This window comes from Cebidichthys violaceus, unplaced genomic scaffold, assembly GCF_023349555.1.
Source record: "Cebidichthys violaceus isolate CVI_PGR_0920_01 unplaced genomic scaffold, fCebVio1.0.p SCAF_17, whole genome shotgun sequence".
NCBI classification, from domain to species: domain Eukaryota; kingdom Metazoa; phylum Chordata; class Actinopteri; order Perciformes; family Stichaeidae; genus Cebidichthys; species Cebidichthys violaceus.
The window spans coordinates 6204796-6226251 of NW_027176340.1; the positions used below are offsets into that span (position 1 = coordinate 6204796).

At 40.3% G+C, this 21456-nt stretch overlaps 2 protein-coding genes across 2 annotated transcripts; one reads left to right on the forward strand and one right to left on the reverse strand.

Moving 5' to 3' along the window:
- Positions 1 to 62: 62 nt before the first annotated feature.
- On the reverse strand, positions 63 to 7503 carry sp1 (sp1 transcription factor). Its single transcript, XM_068712355.1, has 6 exons — positions 7448 to 7503; positions 6728 to 6801; positions 4351 to 5737; positions 2875 to 3016; positions 2532 to 2722; positions 63 to 1988 (listed from the first exon to the last, which is right to left on the reverse strand). The coding sequence occupies exons 1-6, from the start codon at positions 7452 to 7454 to the stop codon at positions 1699 to 1701; spliced, it is 2091 nt and encodes a 696-aa protein (XP_068568456.1). The 5' UTR covers positions 7455 to 7503; the 3' UTR covers positions 63 to 1698.
- Positions 7504 to 9980: 2477 nt separating this feature from the next.
- Positions 9981 to 20647, forward strand: tespa1 (thymocyte expressed, positive selection associated 1). The gene is made up of 12 exons (XM_068712356.1): positions 9981 to 10295; positions 11215 to 11402; positions 11809 to 11851; positions 12772 to 12800; positions 13476 to 13529; positions 13891 to 13930; positions 14362 to 14409; positions 14590 to 14679; positions 15050 to 15258; positions 15382 to 16508; positions 17160 to 17247; positions 20463 to 20647. Exons 2-12 carry the CDS (start codon positions 11258 to 11260, stop codon positions 20561 to 20563), a joined length of 1974 nt encoding a protein of 657 aa, XP_068568457.1. The 5' UTR covers positions 9981 to 10295; positions 11215 to 11257; the 3' UTR covers positions 20564 to 20647.
- Positions 20648 to 21456: the final 809 nt, after the last annotated feature.

Consider the following 21456-nt stretch of genomic DNA (forward strand, 5'->3'; position numbering starts at 1 on the left):
TATGAATAAAGTTTTTTTTAATTGTTTGAGATTGAGACACAAGTTTGCAAAGAAGAGACAAGTATATTCAGAATTTTAATCCAGCTGTTGGCATTTGCAGTAGTTGTATAGACACACAATATAAAATCCCTTCTTTAAAATGAGGCAAAAAAAGTAAGAGCACTTGTCTGATGAACTTAGTCTAGAGAGTTAAGGAGAGCTTTTAAACATACATTTCTGTCCTACAAGTTACAAATATCTTTGTCATATGAACATAAACCATTTCAACAGGGGTGAGAAGCATCTTTCAGGAAAAAAAAAAAATATTGACCAATACATCTTGCAACTTATTTATTTGGACAACAAAGGGATGTGTGTCCGGTGCTTGCCTCAAGCTGGATCCTTTCCAGTTAGAACTTTAACATATGCAATACACAAGTAAAAATGAATAGAAAGTTCATGGACCAAAGAAAGACGTACTAGTTTTGCTTATAAAATGAGTATGAACCTTTGGTTTTGAGCTTGCATATTTATGCAGTCTGGACATTACAAAAATACTTCTGACCCAATTTTAACTAAAAGAAGAAACCAAAAAAAAAAAGTTTTCCACCAAAAGAAAACAGATACTGACGTAACTGCAAGGCAAAGACAAGTATACCACAGGAACAAAAACAAAGGTACTGGGAAGATCTGGACTGTATAGAATACATTATTCTATGACAGAAAGGCTCTTAAATTTAAACATTTATTCTACATATATATATATATATAAGTAATAACATAAGATTAAGATTGATTGTGCATGAGGTTCATACAACTGAAAGGCAATCTCTTGCAATCATGTAAGATGATCCTGCCTAAGCTAAGAATTTCTGTAGCCTTTACCAAAAATATATATATACATAAAAAAAAAAATCAAAATGTTTCGCTATGATAAACGTATCAAAGCATGATGGCTTGAGTGTGTGTATGTACCTACTGCAGAGGTTAAAGAGTTATTCTCAGGATGTCAGTGCCTTGGCACACCTACGTCCTCACACTGATTAGTGCTTCTGGCTCTGACCCGGTCGGGACCTTTAGTACTCCGGCCCTCAACGGTTCACCCTAAAACACTTCTCAGATTATTCCTATGATGCTGGGATTGTTAAAATAGAAATGTGAGAAACAATACAAAATATTTTCTGCACAAGATTGTTATACTTACAATTTTAGGGGTGATTTTTTTTTAGCATTATAGGTCAGTTAGCCTGAGGGGCAAGGCTGATACAGCAGCCCGGTCTAGGAGGGCCGGAGATACCCGAGGAGAAGAGGGACGAGGAGCGAACGGCTTCGGAAACAAGGGTGAGAGTCTGACTTAGTATCGTCATCTCTTTACTAAAGACGCTTGCAGACGGGATATTATTATTATTATTATTAGCTACCAATTCAGCCTCAAGGGTGCCGGTCTGTGGGTGTTATTGCAATCCCACCATCGGGTAAGATTGAGTCTTTGTGTGGGACAGATGTTGGTGTAGTGCCATTTCAACTCGGGGGAAATTAGATTTCATGATGTCCCTAGTCCAAACATTCTCCTCAAACTCTGACCCTTCACAGATATATCTAAATACAAGATTCAATAGTGTCCGTTGTGTTGCATCCTTGAGCGTGTCGGCCCTTTTTAACCCCACATGTCCTAAAGCAACATCCACCAAAGCCCGCCTCCCCGCTCCTCCACCGTCCTTAGTAGCTGTTACCGTTAATATGGTGAAGGTCCACTTGCATCATGTTGATCCCGCTATTGGCTAACCGAGCTATGCTCTCTGCAGATAAGGTTTCCATGGTGACGATGGTGTGCTGGTCGCCGGCCGACACCGCTCCTGTGCCGACTTTTGTTTCTGCAGCGTCGGCTGAGACGGCGGTGCTGCTGGTGGCGACTGCTTTCTTGTTCATGTGGGTTTTGATGTGCTTGGAGAGGTGATCGCTGCGCATGAAGCGTTTAGGACACTCGGGGCAGGCAAACTTTTTTTCACCTGAAAAAAATAAAATATCAATATAGAAACAGCTGCAGCTTGTTTCAGATCAAATTTATGAAGGTTTAATGCACTGTAGAATGCATTTTTAAATATTTCGGGGGGAAATTAGAGATCATATGTAAGATTCAATTGGATAAGTAATCTTAAAGCAGCAAAGCCTTTTTATTATTATCAATTAATCTGCCGATTATTATCTTGATTAATCATTTGGCCCATAAAATGTCAGAAAATAGCAATTTAATGAAGCCCTGAACAGACATATTCAAACCCAAAAGACATTTGCTTTAATATGTTTGAAAACAAAACATCAAATATTTAACCTAAAAAATAAATCGACTGTCAAGACAGATGCCAAATTGCTTATTAAGTTTCTGTTAATAAATTATTAAAACCTGTTGCAAAAAAATGGATTTCCCAGAAAAGTACTGACGTTTACACATGGGCTTTACCTTTTCTACATCAAAGAAGCATGTCTTTGGGTTTTGCAGTCGTGTGAGATTTAATGTCCTTCTCATAATGTCAAACAAACGAAATCCTCACCTGTGTGCGTCCTCTTATGGCGCTGAAGCTCATCTGATCGGGTAAATCGTTTGCCACAAAAGGACCAGCTGCAGACAAACGGTCGTTCTCCTGTGTGCCAACGCAAGTGGGCCCTCAGGTGGGACGTCTTGCCGTAGATCTTCCCACAGCCAGAGATGTGACAAATGTGCTGCTTCTTTTTAGTTGGGTCCCTGTTTGAAGCAAAAAAAAAAAACATGAAGCAGAAATGGAGGGTTACTGATTTTTTTTACTGACAGAGGGTAAAAACCATAGGAGTAAACTTCACAGCAGGGCTGTTGTATTGGATGGCATTAGACCGTCCGTGTGTGGTTCAGTGACATACCGTCCCTCTCCATCCTTGCAGAAGGGGCAGGTACAGGCTTCCCTGCGGTTGCGTCGTCCTTGAGGTGGTGGGCTGATGTCCCCGTCCTCTATAGGTGCACCATCATCCAAACTGTCTCCGCCCGTCTGCAGCGCCTGTTCTCCTGTAGTGACGGAACAGAAAACACTCATGTGAGATCATTTATAACAAGGGTTTGAGATTTTTGGTTTATATACATTTCATCAATCAAGTGCAGAACAAACCAACCATCTCACCATACATCAAGTTTTTCTTTCTTGTAAACAAATCCTAAGTGAGATTATAGCTTCCTTGTATTCATTTCACTGTTGTTTTTTTAAATGGCAGGTGAACCAAAAGAGTAAACCAGACACAGCTATGCATGTTAAGATGTGTGCTGGCCTCAACTGTATGTTGCCTGCTGGCTGCAACTAAGGTCTTTGTAATTTATGATAAGACATACTGCAAGTCACTTCCAATGAGAAAGAGTCAAGAATTTGGGATATTTACTTATTTAAGGGCATTTACAACGGCTATATTCAACATCGCTTAAGAATCAAACAACAATACTAAACCCAGGGTGTTCATAAATGTTTCTATAGCAGTGTCAGTACGACGTACTAATATGAATATTATTATGAGTAGCTTGAGAATAAACAGTCAAACAGACAGCCTGAACCCTTCAGGCTTTAACGACTATATTTAAGTAAATGTTTGTAATGTCGGCACAGACACTGATCTGAAGTTAAATCCATCTTTCAGTACGAAGCTGACGGAAGTAATTCAATAATAACAATAGAGCAAATCACATCCATTAAGAACAGACCCAATGATTCCTCAGAAACATCACAAATGTAGACTAGATGATGTGAGGGGCCGATACCCAAATAGAGAAGGGTATAGACATGATAACGGTTGCTACAAGATGGGAGGGGTCGAGTTACACCCCTGTGTCACAGAAGTTGTGGTTAACCCATAACTACTGTACTGTAATGTGACCGTGGTCTGAGGAGATGCAGTGTCACCAAGAACAAGAACACACACTCGTGCAGGAAGAGCTTGAGGAAACTCTGGGCCAGCTGAACTGGTTATACCAGTATACTGTACACACAAAAGAGATCCAGAGACACAAGATACTCTGCATTTCAGTCCTGGGGGGGAAAGGTCCATAAACAAGTCAACAGAATTTTCAAGACCATTTAACATATTTACTCAGCCCAATTCCCAGTTAGTGTCGAGGTGACCCTCTATTGTGTATTATAATAGTTGTTGGTTATTAGTTTTGAATTAGAAACATGTTTACAGTCCTGCACGAGGATTACATCATTTAAAATTCAAAACTGTTTAATATACTCTTTGTTTATAAAGGACACTTTTTCAAAATATAAATGCAAAAGTTGGCAAAACAGCATTTATGCATTTTTTTTTTTTTTTACAAATGAACATGAATTATTCCTAGAAAACAGGCTACTGACTGACCTGCTGAGCTAGCGATGGTGATGGGAACGGTCTGCAGCTGGTGCATCTGTAGCCCAGAGCCTCCGAGTGTGTTGAGATTTATGGTCTGGATGCCTGGAATCTGCACTGTGTTGACAGAAACTCCCCCAGCTGCAGAAGCAGTCTGGCCAAGTTGGGGGAGGGATTGCATCTGGGCCAGCGTGATCTGTGGTCCTGTCGGACTCTGGATCTGAATGGTCTGCCAGCTCACCTGGCCATTGGGGCCTACAGTGCGCAGGAGGATGGGGCCTGTATTTGGCATAATTTGAAGATTTTGAAGCCCTTCCTGGCTGAGTGTCGGAGTCGCAAATACCTGAGCCCCAGTGGTTGCAACAGTACCGGCCTGGATGGTCTGGAGGGATGTTCCACCTTGGATAACCTGCTGAGGCTGGATGAGGATTTGTTGTGGCTGCTGCGCGTCTCTGTTGTCTGGCTGTATCGGGACACCCAGAGAAGATGCTGTGTTCTGCTGGAATGTCCCCGTCAACACTCCATTGCTGTTCTGTGTTTGAGTCATTCCATATGAAGAGGCGGCCTGTGTGGTGACAGTGGACGCACTCGTCATGTAACCTGCCCCACTGGATACTGGATGTTGCTGTATAAGTTGGTTTCCCCCTGTATCCCCTCCACCGTTTGCATCTCCTCCGCTTGTTCCAGTGCTGACGGGCAAAAAAGTGATGTTTCCATTCAGTGACACAGGCATATTCGCCAGGAACTGGGGCTGGGTTTGTAACATGCCATTGCCTAAGCTTATATTTTGTATGGGGATGGCTCCCTGAAGGAGACTGGGCATCGTTATGATGTTCCCTGCAGAACCAGCTCTGTTGGTTGCAGCTATGAGCTGCTGGCCATTAGCAGATGACACTAGCTGAAACTGCTGGCCTACTCCTGCAGATAAAGCAGAATCCTGCTGAGCATGTGCCAACTGCAGTGGCTGGCCATCTACTGTCTGAAACTGGGGAATAACCTGGTACTGGATGTTGGGCATCATACCTGATATGGCGGTAAGCATCTGCTGACCCTGCATCGATGGAGCCTGAGCTACTACATATTGCTGCTGCTGCTGCTGCTGTCCCTGAGTACTCACGACAGTTGCTGATGGTGACAGCACCTGTCTGCTCTTGCCCATGTCTGCTGTCATCACCCCTAAGGAGTCGGTGGTGATGGTGTTAGTGCCTGAGGTTGCTTGAACGCTAAGAGGGATAACCTGCCAGCCGTTAGCACTGGAGGTGAAAACACCCTGGTTTATTTCCAGCTGTTGCTGCTGGTTTTGTTGATGTTGGTCTGCAGGTGAATCATTCTCTCCTGGGGTGTCAATTCGACTACACGTGGCTGCCAACAAGGCAAGAGGAGATGGCTGCTGTGAGTCCTGGAAAGAGAATACATGAAAGTAGAAGAAAAGAGAAGGAAATTATTTAAAAAATATATATACATGTTAATGCTTCAGCAGTGAGAAAAGTTATATAAATGGGTGTAAAAATGCTCATTCATTAAATATAGTGACGCAGTTCAAATTAGTACACTAAAAAGGAAACATTAATACCAATATTGTGATGCTAACAATATTTTTGGAGAACTTTTATTTACAATAAAACAGCAGAGTAAAATAGAAACTAGAGAAGATCAAGCAGGATGATTACACAAGTAATTTAAAACATTAAGAGCTGAAGTTGTCGGGCCTAAACTTTAACGGCCAAAGGACAATTTGGAAATAATATGAGCATTTGAATTAGATTTTTAAAAATGATGTAGTTTAGATTTCAATAGAAATACAACAAAATAAATCAAGTGACTGGCTTTGTAAATGAAAAGCAAACCATGCTGTAGTGCCACACACACACACACACACACACACACACACACCCAGAACAACGCCATTCATAACATTAAACTTCACATGGAGTGGGGCTGTAGCGAGGAGTCCGAGGGGAAGCAGGGTGGGAGAGTGTGGGAGAGTATGGGAGGGACCACATCTTTTTTTCCCAGAGCTTCCCCTCCCCCCTAACCCACCCATCTCCCTCCCACACTTTATTTTGCCCTATAAACTGACACAGTCCTCTAGCCACCCCCTCCAAGGCCAGCCAAATGGGCCGAGCGAGATGCACATCAAGTGCCGGGGTTTGACGGGAACACCCCGTGTGGGCGAACTCTACCTGCCCATTCCCCACCCCGGTGACATGTGCTCTGGAGAGAAAATCAACAACCCGTACAGGTCCCGACAGAGCCGAGTGACAGAATCTAACTAACTCACGTCAATAGGACATAAATACCACGAGCAGTGGGTATGAGTGGGGAGTACACTTAATGTGTCTCGGTTCACAATCATCTGATTCAGCTAACAGGGAAAGTGAAAACCTACTTGTGAGTTCGTGTTTCGCTTTTGGCTGTAGCCTCCACCGCTCTCCACAGCGGCCATTTCACCCTGTTGCTGATCTGCGGAAGAAGCGTTTTATAAGATCACTTCTATTAAAGTTGCTACATTTGAAACAAGCAGACCATCAAACTGTTAACATTCAACAACGAGGAGAAAACACACTCACGTTAAACGCACGGTCGACCTCACAAAAATAACTTTAGCTTTATGAACAGTCTGACATAAAACAATTACGGGCTGAAATGCAGGGAAATCCAAGCCACAAGTGCTCGTAAGGGCCAGCTAGCCTGTTAGCTAAGCTATCATGAACACAACAAGTAATGTTCAGTAAAACTGTAACGTAAAGTATTACAGAGACTGTCATGGTTTCAACTGGACTAGAAAATACTACTTAGCTAGCACAAGTGAATTGCTGGTGGTAAATTATTGTGTAAGCATGTAGTTTCAATTAAGAACAAAAGTTATTGTTACACAGTAAGCTAGCTCTACTTAGTTGGCTAAATATTGTTAGCCGAGTATCGACAATTAGCAGTGAAGTAACGCCAGTTGGTCACTTTTAAACTGCTCGAGACGCGAGCTAGAAAACAATACAATGTCATACTTATTGCAGTGGATACATATTAAATATGTACTTTAATTATACTTCTAATTGTTAACGTAATGCTTCGTTCACAACATGCCACTGAGTTTGAAAAGTTCACTTACTGCTCATAATTTGAAGACGGGAGGAGTTTCTCTGCTCTTTTTTTTCGGGTTGACAACTTTTCACAACTTCACACAAACTTGACAGGCTCCCCCTATGAAGGAGACAGACAGGTGCGCTCGATATATGGACCTACGTAAACCACCACCTTCGAACACTGACCAGCAAATAGCTTTTACTCTTTTTATTTTTAAACGTTGGTGGTATAGTTTTACAGAGTAATATTGACTCAAAGCTCATTTACTAGATTTCTCGAGCTTCCAACCACATCACACAATCCTCATCAACGGGTGTGGTCATTAGGCCTAAAATGTTAACTACGTCAACGCAAATTCATCATCATCACGTCATGCGACTTAGATTTAGCACTTAATTTAGCATGATTCAATTTAATTAATTTACAGTTGGGAGTTAAAACTAACGAGAAACGCACAATAGGAAACCGCGTGTCCAAACCTTTAGTAATAATATAAAAAGACTCAATATTAATGTATTTTCGCTCTGGTTTACTGTACTATCGCACTGTCCCTGTACTCAAAAGAAGCGCACCCCTCTGGGAGCTACTTGCGAAGGATCGCTGCTTTCCTCCAATGGAGGAGGTTGTTTCTGCCAACGGGGATCAACTAGCCAATGTAATTGTCTCAAAGGCGGAGAATTGGGCGGGACCAAGCATGGTAGGTTGTCTCCCTGAGTATGATTGACGTTGGGTTATCTGTTTTCCGCTTAAATGGCGCCATGAGTATACGTGTTCTCGTAAATGCTGATATTTCTCTTCACTCATTCTGTGATATTGTCTCATCAAACAAAAGTGTAAAGATGCAATGGTTCATCTCTTGCTTTGGACACGGAGGAGGAAGGCGGATTGGGTATTTAAGTCTTGCCTCCGTGGCCACTGGCCACTCCCTGGTGGCGCCCTGTGGGCTGGGAAACAGCAAGGAGGCGGGAGGAATCCGCCAGGGTGGAGGAGAAGAGACCCTATCACACTCGAACACTGGCTGTAACCGCGCTGGGTGGAGAAAATGGCTCGCTTGTAGGAGGGTTTTTATTATTGGGATGTGCAAGTGGGCTGTCGGTGAAGCAGCACATGTGCCCATGTAAACAGGACAGAGGGTGGAGTCCATCCTCAGGCCAGCAGGCCTGATGTTACTACAGTTAGTCATAGATATTACTATTTCTCTATTATTTATTTCCAACACTAGCACACACACACACACACACACACACACACACACACACACACACACACACACACACAACATCTGGCTTCCAGTGCACTTTCATTAACACTCTTTATGCAGTGGAAGAAGTATTTAGGTCCTTTAGGAAAAATAAGAATAAGTATCAAAAGTCTGAATAGCCACAGATGGAAATAAGTAAAGATAAATAACAAAATAAATAATAGGTATACAACTTCAATAAAAGTAACAATAGAAATGATACAAGGGCAATTAAAGACAAAGTTACAAGGTAAAGTGACAATGGAGTGGTTAAGAGTAGCGAGTCAGCAAAAATGCCCCACTGTGTTATGCATTCATTATTACTGATGCATTGAAACCAGCATACTACTCTTGTAGTTGAGATGGAGCTCATTTTAATTACTTTTTACATTGTTGGGTTGTTTAATCATAACAAAGCATCATATTTTATAAGCTTGTCATAGTTTTGTATGTACAGCAAGCCGTTTTAACAGCAGATATTTGGAGGCACAGGTGTTAATAACATTAACATTACATTGTTGTATTAAAAGGTCCCAGTATGTTATGACAGTGTCACAGTTAGGCAGCATGCACAATACAAGGACCCTTCAACTGAGGCCACTAAGTGGAATTCAGCCAACATTCAATTTCTTATTTACATGTGCTTTTCCTACTGTGACATGTCAAAATGTCTAAAGCCCTGTGTATATCCGAGTAACCTCAACTGTCAAATACATTGTGGTGTAAAAAGTCTAATAGGGAAGTAGCATACAATATAAATAATACAAGTAAAGTAACTAAAAGTACCTCACAATTGTACTAAAGTAAGCTGCTGTACTTGAGTGAAAGCACTAGTTACTTCCTTACACGGTCAGTAGGAAGTCTATATTCTTTATTCTTTTTCTATTTGCATAAAAGCTTTCATTAAAAATGCTATAGATGGCTGCTGTCCCTTCAGAGCCAAGAGAAAATATAAAGAAAGATGTGTGTCAAACACATGATATCAGATATAAGCTTAACAAATCAAGCATACAACTCTCATGGGTTGAAGGTAGACATCTAACAACAACACATAATAATTTAAAAGCTGCTGAGAATATGTTTTCTACAAATTCACTTTTTTTTTTTACAAAGAAAATAAATAAACATGCTCGTGTCATGTGGGAGCTGCTCTGCAGTCTGTTGGTCATATCTTGTGAACTACTGTATAATAATGACTATTATTATGTTGGAGGAAATTCAACCGTTTGACATTTCCAAAAACCTCTTCCGAGTCTGACTGCTTCTGTTTCTGCATGCTGCGATAAAAACCGATCACTTCCTCCAGTCTGCTCAAACGTTCATCCATCCCCGGTGAGGATCCACACGCACATGCAGGGCAGCTGACACGAATCACGAATAGGAAGAAACGACCTGAAACTCGTCGCCGTGAAGCAATCATTGAAAACTAGAGCAGGCTGGATGCCATTCGAGAGTTTGCTAAAGATTGCAGATCACTTTCAGATATCTCAGCCTGCGACAACAGGAAGCGCGCGCGCGCGCGAGAGAGAGAGAGAGAGAGAGAGAGAGAGAGAGAGAGAGAGAGAGAGAGAGAGAGAGACAGAGACAGACAGTGAGAGCGATGCTGACAGAACTGAAACCTGCGTCCATGAAGGTAAAGCTGCTTTTCTTCTCTCAAGTTCACTCGCTATTTTGTTTTAAACATAAACCCTATAAAACTCTGAGCAGGACTACTTAGTTCAGCTAATAACCGGACACCTTTTCCTCGCTGGTTATGGAGCAAAAATAGAATTGTGTTGATGACATTAGACCAATACAAAACACTTTCATGATCACCACAAAGTGTGAAACATGTATCTTCATAAATAATTAATATCCATATATTCTAGTTTTGATCAATCCATCATAATTATATTTATTAAAAACTAACTGGCTGGTTGGGCTTATATTTGGATTTAAAATAATGTAATATTTAAGCAAATTTTGGCATAAATGGATTTGGATGGATCTGTCTGTCAATGTGTTTATATGTTTTCCCTCCTTTACTATAAGTCACCTCACATCATGTTCTATAGCTTCACAGTATACCGTATATTTTCTTTTAATTGCACTGTATTTGAACACAGACAACTTTTCATGCACCTACACACTATACAGGTATTTTATGTTTATTTATATTGGTAATCTTTAATTTGACCTATTTTTAACTAAAACCTCACCTTAAAGCTGAACCTGATTAATTGTTTAGTAATGTGTTTTGATGGAAAATATTCATTTAAAAGCAGTAATTGAGTAATTCTTTAACTGTAGTGGTGGTGGCTACTAATCCATGTGAAATATATATGATTTAGTTGTAGTGTAACACCATATAGTCTGCTGCATCAGAGGCTTGTCCAACTAAAATAATACATTTTATGAGAGAGCATTTTGTTCAACTCTGAACTACTGAAAAAGGATCCCAGCACAAAACAGTGAATGCTACAGACTTCATTGTAAAACAGTTTTCAGCATTTTAAACCAAACCTCAGCGAAAAACAACTAAACTATTCTGTCCTGTCCTTGTTCCTCTGTAGCTTCGACCCCACCATGCTCCCCGGCTGTCTGTGAACCGAGGCCATGGAGAGCCCGTCGTCCACAGTGAGGCGGCGAGCCTGGATCAACAGCAGCCGACAGTGGCCCACTCTGGAGGAGCTGGACACTGAAGAACCGCTGTGCAACCTCCCCTCTGCCTCTATAGCTGACGACGATGTCTTTTCTGATGGTAGGTCCAAACTGAGGAGAGCGTGAGGGATCCGCCCATGTGTCCACACTTTATGTAGCCACAGGTGAATTGAGCTGAAAGATAGATGCCCATGATCAAGCATAGATTTTAGGGGAAGTAGTGGGTGATTTGATGTCCTGTTTGACATCAAATGACCCAACTGAAAAGTGGTACATATATAAAACATGGATTACTTCTTCTTTTAGAAATAGATACAATATTACTTCAATGTGATCACAGGTTCCAGTTCTTCATTACAGAAACATTTCAAAGTTAGTATTTACATTATGTATGTTTTTCTAGAAAAAAAAAGGCAAATGTGAAACAGAGTAAAAAACTTAAAGAGTTGTTTATTTAATGAAGATTACTCATAAAGCTAAGTCTTGTACATGTTTGATTTCCACAGGATGCGTCACAGGAAAGATTGAGAACTGGCTCCTGGGTTGTGGGTGAGTCAACTCGCCTTACTACTTGTTTTCTTTTTCGTAAGATGATACTTTTTTGAGCAAAGACAAGGTGTCGCTCGTTGGAAACTGGTTTAACAAACAGTAAAGTAGAGTAGACAAGTGGAAACTCTCTGAGGTCAGGTGTAGCAGGAAGATGACGTGGTAAAGTCGCCACAATATTGTTTTCACCACAATAGCCTGAGATGAGGTATTTTTAAAGTTAAGTTTGGAAGAAAAAAATAAGCTTATTTTAGTTTTTCAAAACCATAATGTTAGAGTGCTCTGAAGTGAGATCTGCCGGTGTTAAATGACACATCAGATGTCTTTCTAGGCCATGAGAGGATGCAGGCAACATTTTACAGCAATGTTGATGGTTTCAAAAAAAAAGTGTCAGGATATGATGCAGACATTTCAACAAGTTCTCCAGTCTCGACACTGTTTCATCAAGAAAGCAAACAACAATTTGTATTTTTACATCCCTGTGGTTTAGAGTAAGATTACTATATAACAAGAAGGAAACAACAGTTCCTGTTACGGAACTGATTGTTTAATGTCTCTTATTTCAGTCACTGAGAAGGAGACTGGTATTTAGTGATGTGCTAAATATTGCGTGTCAGCATCGAAGGAGTGACGTGATGGTTTATGCATTCTGAGAACTCAACATGAAAATGACCAGATCGGTTTGGAGGTGTGGACCTATGTGCTGCTCAACAAGTGTACATTTCCACAAGAGGAAGTTAACAAACATTAGCAGCCCGCTGAGAGCTGATTAGGGAGTCGATCTCACAAGCTTGCTTTGTAGCTATGCTATCGTACAGATGAGGCATATGCAAACGCAATGACTTAGTTATTTGACAGAAGAAGCATGCAAATAACACTGTGTACATGTATTCATGCATTACATATTGTCATATATCTTACAGGCCAGAGAAGAACAGTCAGCTGAGTTTTGGTGAGTATACGAACTGAAACAAAATGTACCATTTACCAAATCTGTGATGCATTTAACATATTTATTGTTGCATGTGGTAAATGCAAATACACTTAAATGTGTACAATTGAAGATTGTCCTTAACATGTTCATACACACCAGCAGTGGTGGAGGAAGTGTCCATTACTGCAATTTAAAAATACTCCATTACAGCAAAGTAAAAAAAGTCCTGCATTAAAAAATGTCACTTATGTAAAAGTATTATCAGCAGTGTACTGTATCAAAAGTAAAAATACAACATCATTGCCATGCTGTTGCACTTTATATCATTGGAGTAGCATTTTACTGTGGTAGGTCATATTTTTGTATACTATTGAGTACTTATAACTCATTGTTAAATTGTAAATTTAATTTGAATCTGTAAATTAAGATGTCATATAACTGTAAAAAGTACAACATTTCCTCTGAATTGTTGTGGAGTAGAATAAAGTAGCATGAAATGTAAATACAAGTACCTCACATTTATACTTAAGTGCAGTACTCAAGTAAATACGTACTTTCCCACCAATGACACATACAAGCAAGATTTCAAAACAAGAATTCGTCCGTTTTTCAGTTGATAATTTCTGAAAATTAAGATAATATTGAACCATGTGGGAAATTACTTAAATCATTGACTGTGTGTCTTTTCTTCAGAGTCTGTGCTGAAACCCAGCAACTTTGTCGATGAGCTCAGTCTTGGTGCTGATGGTAAGTACGCGCACACACACACACACACACACACACACACAAAGGAAGGTGACAAAGCAGGAAATGTTATATAGGAAAATGAGGTGTGCATCATAATGTGCATTATCTGCTCAAGCTCTCATTTGTTCTGTTTGCAATCGCGGTGACAGAGACCGACCCATCTGTGCATATCAGTCCAGTGTTACGCAGTATTACTGTACCTTTGCCAAGGAGGAGGCTTTTTGAGAAGGGAAAGTGTAGGGTGGAACGTTCTCAAAATGTAACGATTCATAAAAGATTTCTGTTTTTTAATATGAAATGTAACCACACTTATACATACGCATACAGTATTTACATTAGAATGATTTCTTTCTTGTTTCAGCTTCTTTGTTAAACGTTGGAGAGAGTACATCTGAAGCTGGGTGAGTAGCAACTGCACTCTTATAGTTGCAGTAATAATGAAACAACAAGAAACAAGGAATGTCCTGCTATTGAATTAGTGTATGTTAGTTAATATGAATCCATGTTGCTTTAATCATTGACTGTGTTTTTAACTCAATTTCCTTTTTTACACAAAAGAACAGAACTAATTTAGAAGAGAGATGAACTGTCTTTGATGTTTATCACATTTTAGCCAGATTAAGAGGCACATGAGCTACACTTCCGGTCCAAAATGCATGATCAATTTAACACCCCCACCCCTCCACACTAACAGCTGAGTCTCTTCACTGATATTTTAATGTCACAAGTTTAATGTCATAATGTTACACTATTCAAAGAGGTGACTTTCTGAATTTACTAAATCAATACTAAATAATGGACTGTTCCGTTTTTTCTTCTTCTTCTCATGAAGCGTCGCACAGCATCCTTCCACCAAACAAGGTCCCAGCAGACTCACCAGGTCAGTGGACAACTTCTTGTACCTCAGCTCAAAGAAAAACAACAGAAGAACAGTTTTATTTTCACTTAAGGAAATTAACTATTCTAACCAAACTATAGGTTTTGCATTATTATTAAGATACTTAGGAAGGACTTGAGATTACTGTATGTTTCTTCAACTTCTCACCTGTCGTGTTCACAGTACCCCTCGTCAGGGACTATGTCCGCCGTTGCTGAACTTGGGCCACAGCATGGCCTCCAGCTGCCTCTCCTCCTCCACCTGCACATCAAGGTGAAACTTCGAAACTTTTCTTTTTTATTCTGTAAGACTGATAACGAGGTTCATTGCTCTTGAATGACCTGCTTGACACATTACAGGTTTCAGTTTCCTCCTTCTATCTTTTCTGGCTTGTTTATAACTGAATAATACATATATTAATTATACTTGAAAGTACATCATCCTTTTTTTCTTCTTTATTTATTGTTTTCATTTGTATCAATTGGTTTGAATTTTTTGTAAAGCACCTTGCATTTGTCTTAATAAGCATTACACACGTTGAGTTGTATTTTTAAAACAAACTACAAATTTGCTTCAATAGGCTTTAAAAAAAGCTTTTAACAGGTATAAAAACACCAAATCTTTTTTTTTTTTACTTTACTAGTGTATCAGAGATCCTGCAGTTGTGTGCGGAGGATGCTGAAGAGACGCTGTACGAGTTGGGTTTCGGCCATGATGAGCCACAGGTCACTGTTCGCATCCCTCCGCGCTTCTTCACCTTCCCTTCTCTGTCTCGGGGCATCAACTTCCGCCTCTTCCTTGACTCACAGCTACGGCGGATTCGAGAAGAAGACCCCAGCCTCTCTCTTGCTAGTAAGACTATGCAGATATTTTTTTGAATTGTACATTATTGTGTGGTGGGTGATGAGAAGAAATAACTCTTGGATGTTGGTTATGAGATTACTTGATCTAATTTACATTTCATTATTTCCACAGGTCGTTTCAGACAAGTGCAAGTGCTCACAGCAATGGCCAACGCGTTCTACTCCCTCTACTCTCACGTGTCCCGCACTCCTCTACAGAAACTGGCCACACCAGAGTTTAGCTTCTCCTCGTCTCCCGTGGAGAGGATCGAACGCTTCAGGAGCGCCGTCCGCAGCGAGCCACGTTCTCCTGTGGAGAGGCTGAAGGATACTGTCTCCAAGATGTGTCTCTACACAGGTTCTCCCCGAGGATCAGACTCCACCTCCCCTCAGCCCTCGCCCGGAAAGAGGTCCAGCCTCCCTGACGTTGTGGATATAGTCATGGAGAAAGTCAAGACTGAAGCCACCAAGAAACTGGATTTGGGGGTAAATAATGAGAGTAAATCAGCTGTGGATGTGAGGCTGGTTACGGATGGAGATACATCTTGTGACAGTGGGAAAGAGGAGCAAACACAGCTGACCGAGGCAGACACAGACATTCTTCAAAATGGAAATACAATCCGTCATAAGGAGATGAAGGGCAGTAATCAAACAGATAATGTTGATGCCAATGAAAATGGCGTCAAACCAGGAGACCTTGACAGCAGGACCCACAGCGAAGGAACGTCTCTAGCGTCATCATTGTCAGGAGAAACTGTGATAGAAACAGATCATCAGTTTATTTCAACTCAAAGTGATACAAGGACTGCTGATATGAAACCATTTGCCAAGGTTACGTATGATCTAATCTGCCCGCAGATAGTGGAGAGTGTACACCAGGCGCTTTTCTGCTGTCAACACACACATGGTGCAAAAACAAACACCTCACCTCCTATCTCCTCTGAGACTGGGAGCATAGATAGATCATGTCCTGGATCGCATAAACCTAATGTACAAACCGCTTTCTCTGAGTCTGATGCCGGACAGCTCAGTGCATCCAGGTCACTTCCTGTCCTGGCCTCCAATGGTAGCTACGCCCAGTGCTGCATCACTGTGACTGGCTGGGAGGGGGACGATGTCTCTTCTACTGTCCCACCTGTCCAGGCTTGTGAGGAGTCATTAAACGGGGGGAAAAGCCGGTACCTGAATCCACAGACGCAACAGGGCCTAAGGCACGACTCCAATAACCTGCAACAGGTTAACTCCTTTGAGCTGGAGGAGGTAATGTAGTAATATTATTATTGTTTGTTTTACAGTATAAAATGCAATATTAAACAACATTTCTCCAGATAAAGTAGTATTTTACCTCTGTAGTTCCCTTTGGGAATAATTAATCAGTCATGATTAGGTTGATTTAACAGAAAATAGTACAAACATTTTGTGTTTGGCTCAACTTGGCAATTTAATTAAATACTCACCCATCAGTCCAGGTTAAAGTCCACAAACATCTCAATACTAATTACAAGCTTACAAAAAAATTGGCAAAAAACAGGACATTTGATATATTGTTCAGTATCATCCTAGTTATTCTAGCAAAATATGCTCTTTCTTCAGTGTTTGGTTCTGGCTCATCATACACTGCTCTTTGGTGTGGTGTTATGGGTAATGGTGCAATAAATTAATTGAGTTGCCTAATATTATTTGTTAGATATATTGAATTGTTTGTATTTAAGATTAGAAATGAAAAAATAACAACTGAATCACTGGTATTCTATCAGAAAATGGGTTTGAATGTTTAAAAGCATACATTGTGATGTGAATGATGAAACAATACTTAAGAAACATTTCAGCCCTTATGGTGTATACTTTTCTATGGTACTTTTAATGGTAGACAAATGATATATAATATATTCCTACCTGTTGTCTGTACAGGTGCACAGTGCAGGAGAGGAAGATTTTGGACAATTAGAGACTACAAGAACAACAACCTCCCAGTTGTCCAAAGAACTTCAATACAAAGGTACATTTATGTTTTATTTGTGTGAATGACGTTTTTTATTTGAACACAGGCCATAGATGGTAGTTACAACTGCTGCTTTGTTACACTTCCTATTTTACAGGTACATGACTTGTCATCATTTTTAGAATCGGATCAGAATTATAATCAGCTGTATGTGTAAACATACATGGAATTTGACTGTATTTTGTTGCTCTCAATGTGCGTACACAGAAATTGACATCAAGGTAAAACAAGAACAACAAAGTTAAAAACAAAAACAATGATTATTGGCAAAATACAGAATAAACAAAGTTAAAGATGAATTTGACTGATAGCATTATTTTTTCTCTCTAATTTTCCATAGAAAGCGCGCTAACATAGTTATCGTGTAATCTTTTAATTATGTGGTGAAAATGTGATCTCACGACAGCCCCATTCACAACAAAAACTTTAACAGTTTATATAAGGATGTTTGCAGAAATGTGTATGTCAATTTTTTTTTGCTAAACTTGAGTATTGTACTTCAGGCCCACTGAAGGTCTCGTAACCCGGTCAAATGATGGGTAGACCTGAATAGTTTAGACAAATGTATATAGAAAAGGATATACATGTGAGCACGTGTTTACACGTCATAGTATGTATGTGTGAGCACCTGTTTACACGTCATAGTATGTATGAGCATCTGTTTACACGTCATAGTATGTAGGTGTGAGCGCCTGTTTACACGTCATAGTATGTAGGTGTGAGCGCCTGTTTACACGTCATAGTATGTATGTGTGAGCACCTGTTTACACGTCATAGTATGTATGAGCATCTGTTTACACGTCATAGTATGTAGGTGTGAGCGCCTGTTTACACGTCATAGTATGTAGGTGTGAGCGCCTGTTTACACGTCATAGTATGTAGGTGTGAGCGCCTGTTTACACGTCATAGTATGTATGTGTGAGCACCTGTTTACACGTCATAGTATGTATGTATGAGCATCTGTTTACACGTCATAGTATGTATGTGTGAGCGCCTGTTTACACGTCATAGTATGTATGTGTGAGCGCCTGTTTACACGTCATAGTATGTATGTGTGAGCGCCTGTTTACACGTCATAGTATGTATGTGTGAGCGCCTGTTTACACGTCATAGTATGTATGTGTGAGCGTCTGTTTACACGTCATAGTATGTATGTGTGAGCGCCTGTTTACACGTCATTGTATGTATGTGTGAGCATCTGTTTACACGTCATAGTATGTATGTGTGAGCATCTGTTTACACGTCATGGTATGTATGTGTGAGCGCCTGTTTACACGTCATAGTATGTATGTGTGAGCATCTGTTTACACGTCATGGTATGTATGTGTGAGCATCTGTTTACACGTCATGGTATGTATGTGTGAGCATCTGTTTACACGTCATAGTATGTATGTGTGAGCATCTGTTTACACGTCATGGTATGTATGTGTGAGCATCTGTTTACACGTCATAGTATGTATGTGTGAGCATCTGTTTACACGTCATAGTATGTATGTGTGAGCATCTGTTTACACGTCATAGTATGTATGTGTGAGCACCTGTTTACACGTCATAGTATGTATGTGTGAGCATCTGTTTACACGTCATAGTATGTATGTGTGAGCATCTGTTTACACGTCATAGTATGTATGTGTGAGCACCTGTTTACACGTCATAGTATGTATGTGTGAGCATCTGTTTACACGTCATGGTATGTATGTGTGAGCATCTGTTTACACGTCATGGTAGTACAGTGCTGTGAAAAAGTATTTGCCCCCTTCCTGGTGTCTTATTTTTTTGCATATTTGTCACACTTAAATGTTTCAGATCATCAATTTTGTTTTAATATTAGACAAAGATAACCCGAGTAAATACAAAATGCAGTTTTTAAATGATGATTTCTTTTATTAAGGGAGAAAAGCTATCCAAACCTACTTGGCCCTATGTGAAAAAGTAATTGCCCCCCCTTGATAAATTAAATAGAACCTGTCTGACAAAGTGAAGTCGGCTAAAAGATCTCTAAAAGCAACACATCATGCCGCGATGTAAAGAAATTCAAGAACAGATGAGAAACAAAGTAATTGACATGAATCAGTCTGTAAAGACCCCAGAACAACATCTAAAGAACTGCAGGCCTCACTCGCCTCAGTTAAGGTCAGTGTTCATGATTCAACAATAAGAAACAGACTGGGCAGAAATAGCATCCATGGGAGAGTTCCAAGGCGAAAGCCACTGCTGACCAAAAAGAACACAAAGGCTCGTCTCACATTTGCCAAAAAACATTTTGATGATCCCCGAGACTTTTGGGCAAATATCCTGTGGACTGACCAGAGAAAAGTTGAACTTTTTGGAAGGTGTGCGTCCCGTTACATCTGGCGTAAAACTGATACAGCGTTTCATAAAAACAACATCATAGCAACAGTCACACATGGTGGTGGTGGTGGTGTGATGGTCTGGGGCTGCTTTGCAGCTGCAGGACCTGGACGACTTGCCATAATTTATGGAACCATGAATTCTGCTCTCTACCAGAAGATCCTGAAGGAGAATGTCGAGCCATCAGTTCGTGACCTCAAGCTCAAGCGCACTTGTGTTGTGCAGCAGGACAATGATCCGAAACACACAAGCAAGTCCACCTCTGAATGGCTCAAAAAAGCAAAATGAAGGTTCTGGATTGGCCTAGTCAAAGTCTGGACTTAAATCTGATTGAGATGCTGTGGCGTAACCTTAAACAAGCTGTTTTATGCTCAAAAACCATCCAATGTGGCTGAATTAAAACAATTCTGCAAAGAAGAGTGGGCCAAAATTCCTCCACAGTGACATGAAAGACTCATTGCCAGTTATCGCAAACGCTGGATTGCTTTGTTGCCGCAAAGGGTGGCAAAACCAGTTATTAGGTTTAGGGGGCAATTACTTTTTCACACAGGGCCAAGTCGGTTTGGATAGCTTTTCTCCCTTAATAAATGAAATCATCATTTAAAAACTGCATTCTGTATTTACTCGGGTTATCTTTGTCTAATATAAAAATTAGTTTGATGATCTGAAACATTTAAGTGTAACAAATATGCAAAAAAATAAGAAACCAGGAAGGGTGCAAATACTTTTTCACAGCACTGTATGTGTGAGCAGGGGTATTTGTCACTAGGGACATGTGTCTGTTCTGCATGTGTGCAGTGGTATACAGTGGTATACAGTGCATGGAGTTGCAGCCTGACTGTGTTTGTGTCCTTGTGTAGGTGAGGTGGTCCGGGGCGACAGCATGCAGTCAGACAGCAGCGGCTACGCAGACGAAGAAGTCAGCCTCTCACTGAACACACTAAGCAACGTTAAAAAGTAGTGTTCCCCCCCCCCCCCCCAGTGCTCATACATAATACAGAATATTGTAAATAAGTAATAATAGAGTAAAACTGTCTTGATGAAATACTGTGTGGACCATACTTTATTTAAATGGAAATTCAATTGGTGAGTCAGACATGTTCAAGTTATTACAACAGTTGGCAGTAAAATGTACAAAAATGTTTTATTGGAAACAAATTCAATGGAGCTCACATTTTAGTTCATTGTTTCTCTAAAAACTGTGTCTACGACCACAAAGAAGTCTATCTCAAATGTATTGATGTCTGCATAGACGTCAATGGTGTCAGCAACTAAAACTCACAAAAAAAACCCAGCAAAACTTTCTTTTTTGAATTATCAGAAAAACAAGAAGCACATCTGACTTTTCAGAGAATGAGGTAACACCAAACTCACCGGTGGGAGATGTACAGAAACTCGGTCAGCCTGCATTGTGCAAAGGACATTATCATTTCAAGTAGTGCAAACTGTCCACTATTTTCAATACATATTCCAGCTGAGGTGGGCGGTAAACGAATCCTTACACCAAGACACAGCAAGTAGTTGGAGAAAATAATCTGGAAATTCACCATCATCAATTTTCAAACATCATTACAGGAATCATAGTCACATTGACAGAAATCACAAGGGTTTAGATTATAAATGAAACAATACCAGGCATAATGGACAAAAAAACAACCATTGAGGCTCCACATAATAACATGTGGTACTGTAGGTTCTTTGTTTGGTCTGTGATACTGAAAGTCAAAAGTAACGAACAATGCAGAAGATTCACAGTACTCTTTCATCCTTTTTCTCCCCAACTGTTAACTAATATTTGTTTTACACTGAAATGGATTTACTCTTTGAACAAAATCTGTGCTAAAAGAAGAGTTT